The sequence below is a fragment of the Acanthisitta chloris genome, unplaced genomic scaffold (genome assembly GCF_000695815.1).
Source record: "Acanthisitta chloris isolate BGI_N310 unplaced genomic scaffold, ASM69581v1 scaffold27882, whole genome shotgun sequence".
NCBI classification, from domain to species: Eukaryota; Metazoa; Chordata; class Aves; order Passeriformes; family Acanthisittidae; genus Acanthisitta; species Acanthisitta chloris.
This window is the reverse complement of record NW_008659220.1, coordinates 35,202-42,189: the sequence shown is the minus strand read 5'-3', so window position 1 is coordinate 42,189 and position 6,988 is coordinate 35,202. Positions and strand designations below refer to the sequence as shown.

Sequence of the window (6,988 nt, the reverse complement as noted above, 5' to 3'; positions counted from 1 at the left end):
GGGGAAATATTTCCTATGTTTTGTAGTATAAGACCTAATGGGCACTTGAAGTAAGAAGCTTCAGTGTAGATTTTTTTTTTTTTTTTTGCTGTTAAATTGTTAGCTAATGTTTGGAATTAATTGCTACAATAATAGTGTTTATTTCTGAAAGTGATTGGACAAATTAGTCAGAGAAGGGCATATCCAGGCTATTAAACATGAAGTCGTCCTGCTGTTTCCAGGAAGTAGAAGCTGGAAAGAGGCCAGGGGAGTATCAGTAGGAACTTGTCTGATCAGTTAATGTTGTTTCCTGTTCGACATAGGATGTTGAAATGGAGGGAGCTTTGATTTGATTCAAGATGCTTATCAAGTCATTAAGAAGTCCAAATTTTAAAGATTTTGGTAATTTTAGCAAAATGACAAGGCTAATAACCAAGAGCTGTAGAATTTTATCACTGCCTATTGTAAATATTTTTCTATCTGAGATAAAGGTTTGGTTTATTTGGAAGTAGGTCAGATTCTGTCCAAAGCTTTTGGTAAAGCTGTGATGTTCTCTCTCTGCAGGTGCTAAAAGTGGATGGTGCATACGTTGCTGTGAAATTTCCAGGCACCTCCAGTAATGCAAACTGTCAGAGCAGTTCTAATTCAGATCCCGATCCTTCTTCTCTTCTCCAAGACTGTCGTCTGCTCCGAATAGATGAACTGCAGGTATGAGTTTGTGAAACACTGAGAAAACAATCAGCACTTTAGAACAGCAGCACCGCATGCTTAACTGCAGCTTAAAATTTTACCTGTGTTTTCAGGTCGTAAAAACTGGTGGAACTCCAAAAGTTCCTGACTGTTTCCAAAGGACACCTAAAAAGCTGTGCATTCCTGAAAAAACAGAGATCCTAGCAGTGAATGTAGATTCAAAAGGTAAGTAGGACTTATCCTTTAAGTCCAGCTCTGCTGGTTCCTTTATTAGCTGTCTCTCATCCTAGTGGAAACCACCTACTGTCAAAAGAACTTAAACATCTATTTCCATTGATATTAGTAATTCCTTGAAAGTGCTTTAGTTAGGACTTCTTTTACTGGATGCCATCAGTAAAACACACTAACTTTTTTCTTTGTGATCTTTGAAGGAGTGCATGCTGTGCTGAAAACTGGGAACTGGGTTCGATACTGCATCTTTGACCTTGCCACAGGAAAGGCTGAACAGGAAAACAATTTCCCTACTAGCAGCATTGCATTCCTGGGTCAGAATGAGAGAAGTGTTGCTATTTTTACAGCTGGACAGGTTTGTAGTTTTGTCTCAGTCGTTTAACCTCACTGCCCTTTCCTTCCATCATCTTTGAATGAGATGGTACAGCCTTTTGTAAGGCTTTTCCAATGTCTAGCAAAGAAGTAGTTTTTAAAACAGTTTATGAAAGACTTGCTGCTACCATTAGTATTTTGAAGGAATAAGGGGAATAGCAATCGACTCACCTCAGCACATCCAACTGAAATTCTACCTTGAACGTTGAACAGGAAAAAAAACTTGACAGAACGGTTCCTGGGTTAGTGTTAACTTGTTGTCTAGCTGTATTTTGTAATGTTGCAGGCTGTATTTTGGAACTGGGTCAGATAACAACCCACTCGTGAGAATAAATGAAAATGTTAAAAAAAAATAAAAATCTGTGTTTGACACACAGAATGATATATTGCTGTTTCATCCAACTCCCCCACAAACATGATACACTTTCTTTAGGATAGCTGAAGGAAACATTTTTGGCAAAATAACTGAATTTGAATGTTTCATTTCAATGTACTCAACTTTTGTTTGACACATTTAAGTCAGCTAAAAGTAGAGGTACTACTTGTTTCACTGGTAACATTTTGTAATGAATGTCTATATGTATATCATAAGGAAGATACTTCTAATAGTATTTACTACATTAAGCACATTTGGGGCGTTTGCAAAAGGGAATCTCCTATCTTGTGCTGCACCACTTGTAATGACAGGAGGCAATGACACAAAAGAGAACCTTGGGTAAACTGCTGTCATTGCTGGCAGTCAGGAAGAACTGAACCTTTTGGGAAGGACGTTATTTATAAATTGTGGGGACTTAATGATAAAACCTTTTTTTTCCCCAAATGTAGGAGTCGCCTATTATTCTTAGAGATGGAAATGGTACAATCTATCCAATGGCAAAAGATTGTATGGGTGGGATACGAGACCCTGACTGGCTTGATCTTCCACCCATTAGTAGTCTTGGAATGGGTGTTCATTCCTTAACAAATCTTCCTGCTAACTCGACCATCAAAAAGAAAGCTGCTATTATCATTATGGCTGTTGAGGTAAAATACTTTCTTTACTACTGAATTGTATGGTTTTTTCCTCTTGCTTTTATATAGTTACGCTTAAAGAAGTTTCTTGCTTAGATACTGATTTGTATTTTGACTATTTAAAAAAAAACTGATTTCAACGAAAGATTGTCTTAGAAACGTGAAAACAGAAATTTTCCAAGTGAAGTGAAAGATTCGTTTTGGGGGTACATGACTTCTGTATCAGGATTTGATTAGTAAGATTGGTTAGGCATTAGTTTTATAATTACTACCTTTTAATGTCTGTTAACGTTGTACAGTTTTATTTGTCTTATGGGTGTCTAGCTTTTCTGAAAACAACAATTTTTTTGAGAATGCCAACTTTTTTTTTTTTAAAATCTTTTATTTAGACCATACACTAGGAAACTGAGTGTCAAGCTAACGTTTTTCACTCGAGTCACCTGTAGAGTTCTGTCCTCATCTTGTGAATTTGTATGTCATACTTGTAAAAGCTCATCAGTGTTGGGGCAGTGTAGGTAGATGTGCTGTGTGCTCTGCTGCCACCCGGAGGTTCTGTGTACCCGTTGGACTGAGAGTGATTGCCTGGTGAGGCAGTATTCCATCCTTGTGGAAAAGCTTGTTACATGTGGAGTGAGCCTCCCAGACTTTCAGCAACTTCTAATCGTTTCCTTCTCAGTGCATACATGACTTGTGTAAAAAGAAATATGTAAGAGCTAGTTCATGTAGACTCCTTAGGTTTTTTCAGCTGTACCACTTCCCCCCCCTTACATGTAGCCATGAAATAGAAGCAATCTACTTTAAGTATGCAGCTGTGAAGCCAAGGGCATATGCTTTTGTAAGTCTGATAGCTTCCTGCTGCTTAAGCCTCTCTGTTCCTTTAGCTTGTCTGTGCCTGAGTACACACTGCTCTGTTTGTAACAGTGCTATAGCTGAGATGATGCATATTCCCCAACAGTTCCTGCACTGATTTCCAGCCAGTGTCCCAGATTAAGACCTTTCTATTAACTTCAAAACCAGAAAATTAGAAGTATTTAGAAAGTGTACATATCTGCCTTTTGTATTTTAAATTTCTAAAATATTTTTCCTTTTTTGTACAGAAACAAACATTAATGCAGCACATTCTTCGATGTGACTACGAGGCTTGCAGACAATACCTGATGAATCTTGAACAAGCAGTTGTCCTGGATCAGAACCCACAAGTGCTGCAGACGTTCCTTGGCCATAGATGTGATGGAAACCGTAATATTCTGCATGCTTGTGTGTCTGTGTGCTTTCCAACCAGCAACAAAGAAACAAAAGAGGAAGAGGGTGAGCTCAACAGTATCATGGAAATAATTACTTTTTATGCATTTTCAAGAAAATCTGAAATAAAGGATTCATTCTTCATATATGAGCATATTAAAATTTAGCATCTAGAATGTCAGTTTTTCAAAGGTGCTGAGACATTTTTCTTGCTCTCATAAGGTTTTACAAGAATTCAATAGTTAAGAGCAGTATGCTGTTTCTGTTAATTGTAAAAGACTTTTGACATTCACATATTGATTTTCTGCCTTTATATCACTAGTGTCCCTGTTGTATGACTAGTAAACTTCTATGAGAAACGGTATTTAATGTTTTTCAACTGTTATAGTATGTGCTAATGCCTCCAATAAGAAATGCTACTTGCCCTTGACATGTATGAAGCAACATGAAGGAATGACCTATTGATGCTGGTTACTGACACCATGTAAACCTGCCTGTTAAATATGTTGTGGGAAAAGCATGTTGACAGAACAAGGTTGCTAAGTCACGCACTCAGAAATTAGGAAATGCCAGAATGAAGTTTACCCATGTGCTATACATGGGTATGCATTGTGAAATGGTCTTTAATTACACCGTCATACTATTTTTTCCACAGGACTACCTCATTCAGTGCACAAGATGGACGGTGCTCACCGAATGGGTAGCTATTCAATATTTCTTTTTATCCTCATCATTCAGTGTGTGGCCCCATTCCTTACTATTGCACACCATACAAACCCTGCACTGAATAATGAATGAACTTCCTTGTGGGATTTTTGTATGGTGCTGTCATTGAATTTTAGTCATTTATACACCTTAATTGTTCCTCATATCCCTGTTTATAAAATGGGGGTAATGCCACAGCTTTCTCATCTCTTGCTTGAAGTTTTTCTGTATTCAAAGCTATTAACTAATTTTGAGGGTTCTGTTAAAGAAGCCTAAAGGCTGATCTCATTTTTTTTGACATGTTACTTCAAAACACTTTATTCTAGAGCTGAATTAATAGTAGTTTTAGTTGTTCTGTGAATGTTAATTATTTCTGTGAGTCAAGCACCTATTAGGTGTCAAAAAATGAGTAAAATGTATCACATTCATCTGTAAAAACTTGTTTCACAAAGTTCTGTGTGCGGTTAGATGTGGCAGAAATAGGTTCCAGTTCTCCAAAGTGATGTTCGGTGGCATTAAACACAAGATAATGTTTCCCCCTCTCCTTGCCAAGCTGTTGCTGCCTTATTATGTGCCTTCCAAATGTTGCAAGCAAACAAGGCATGAACAGCTTGCTCATTGTGCAACCCTTCATCGTTAGTGTGTCGTCCATCCTGTGCACTGATTGAGGCAGGGGTCTTGTTGCTGGGGGCAGGGGGTGGCAAAAAAATCCAAACCAAAATGACAACCCAAAATAACCAAACAAAACCCAGCTGTGCAACTGAAGAGTGTTTTACTATAAGCACGCAAGGAAACTGAAATAAGGATGCATAGGCAAACTTAATCTGACTTTTCCTAATCTGAGTGCTTGTCTTTGCAACCTTGACATTTTTGTCAGTAACTTCATTTGGACGTAATTTAACTTTCTGGAAAATGAAAAATGTGAACCTGATAGATTTGTAACACTCCTCTGCCTCTCTCTTTCCCCTCATAAAACTTGTTCTTGAAGAGGATTCACATCTTTAGATTTAGGTCACATTTTGCTTCCACTGTAACTGTTAGTGATGGATATTAGGACAAGCTTATTTTCTGTGCATCATCTGGAGGGCAGTGGTGACAAATGTTACTGTCTGTGAGTTTTATGTGGCCATCTCTTAAACCATAAAAGAAGTTTGATTTAGGAGTAAAGGCTTCAATTCCAGACTACAGGTATGATGTTTCTTAACGATTTCAGAACATATTGCCCCTTCCCAGCTGGTGCCTGCCTGAGATTCTTTACTCTTCTTCATACAGATTCTTCCTTAAGTGGCAGGAAGAAAAAGTTGAGGGCAGGGATAAGCTTTTTTTTTTTGTGGGTTCCCCCCCCCCCCATATCCTGTGCCTAGTTTTGCCATATCTCCTGCAATGTTTGATAAATGAATTGCAGGAAAAGTGGCCCCAGAGCTACAAAGGTGGGTGAAGGCTGCTCTGTTTTTGTGAATTTCTGTCTCCTCAGTCTTGCCGGTAAAAAGGATCTGAGTAAAGACAGGTCCAAAAAAAAATACCAAAGCATGTGAAGTCATTAGAGAGTTATGATACTAAATTTCAGCTGACATAACTGAACACATAAAAACTGAGTTTTTTTGCCTAGAGAATTGGGACAGATTTTATTAGACAACAGAACAGCAAATTACCATTAGAGCCAGAGCATTTACAATTGACAGGTCTCCAAAAATGAATGCCAACCTCATCAGTAAAACAGCAAACATTCAGTTACAGTTTACTTTCTGCAGAGCAGGTGAAATTTCTGTTGCAGGGAATGGTTATATTGCTTGAAGGATCACTTTTGAGAGTTGTGACCCCCTGCATGAGGGCTCCAGAGGTACTGAGTTGATAGGTCATGAGGTAAGAGAAGGAGTGGGTCTTAGAAAGGAATATGGCTCAAATACAGTGGCAATTTGGTGAAAGCTACAGATCAACTAGTATAGATCTAAGGGGCACAAGAGTAGTATTCTGTGAAGTGCCAGTGGTTGTCTGCTGTGGGTAGTAGGTGATTTTTGTCTAAGAAACCTGCACATGCTTGTGAACAAGCAAAACCTAAGGTCAGATAATGGTGAGTAGAAAGATCTAAAGAGTAAACATAGATTAAAAGCTGACAGAGACCACTGGATTACTTTGTTCTTTCATTCATTGAATGCAAAGTATTAATAGTACTTTCTTGTTAAAATAAACCCCAAGGAATTATCCAGGTCTTAATACTGTCGGTGGTGAAAATAAGTGTGCGGAGGATGATGGCTGTCAGTTTGAAAAGCTTTTAAATGGAAAGTGGGCACTCGCCCCAGCAACTTTGTGACATGTCCTGAAAGACTGATTGGAGTCACTTTAATGAAATACTTTTCTTTATTCAGAAATGTACCAAAAATTCTTTCACTCCATCGAAAGGAAAATTGTCCCTCTCCTGGCCTGTGTCATGCTGACAGTGACTTCTCTTTCAGCTCTTTCTGGCTCCATGGAGCTAGTGTATATTTCGCTGTGTAGTGGCTGTGTGATCTTTAATTGTCAGTAGCTCCTGAAGAAGCAGTAACTTAGTCTCTGCAGACCTTGTACAGTGACTGCAGTGTGTTACCTGTCTATTTATCTTGCAGATAAATAAATCTACCTTAGGTCTTTGATTCAGGTGACTGCTTCAAGTTGTATTGTAACTATAGAGTGAGGCTTTTTTTTTTCTTGGATAGCACTTGACACAATTTGGTCCTCCTGCTGAGTAGAGCGTTTAGGTGTTACAGTGCTTAGGGTTGTA

General features: G+C 38.4%; 1 protein-coding gene across 1 annotated transcript in view; it reads left to right on the top strand.

Annotated features, from left to right (window-relative positions):
- Positions 1-6,988, top strand: part of UBR5 (ubiquitin protein ligase E3 component n-recognin 5) — a 64,552-nt gene that overhangs the window by 28,433 nt on the left and 29,131 nt on the right. Inside the window, exons 16-21 of the mRNA XM_009069318.1 lie at positions 544-687; positions 783-894; positions 1,101-1,255; positions 2,098-2,295; positions 3,381-3,591; positions 4,181-4,225. Of these exons, the coding sequence (XP_009067566.1) occupies positions 544-687; positions 783-894; positions 1,101-1,255; positions 2,098-2,295; positions 3,381-3,591; positions 4,181-4,225 (865 nt within the window). The remainder of the gene's footprint in view (positions 1-543; positions 688-782; positions 895-1,100; positions 1,256-2,097; positions 2,296-3,380; positions 3,592-4,180; positions 4,226-6,988) is intronic.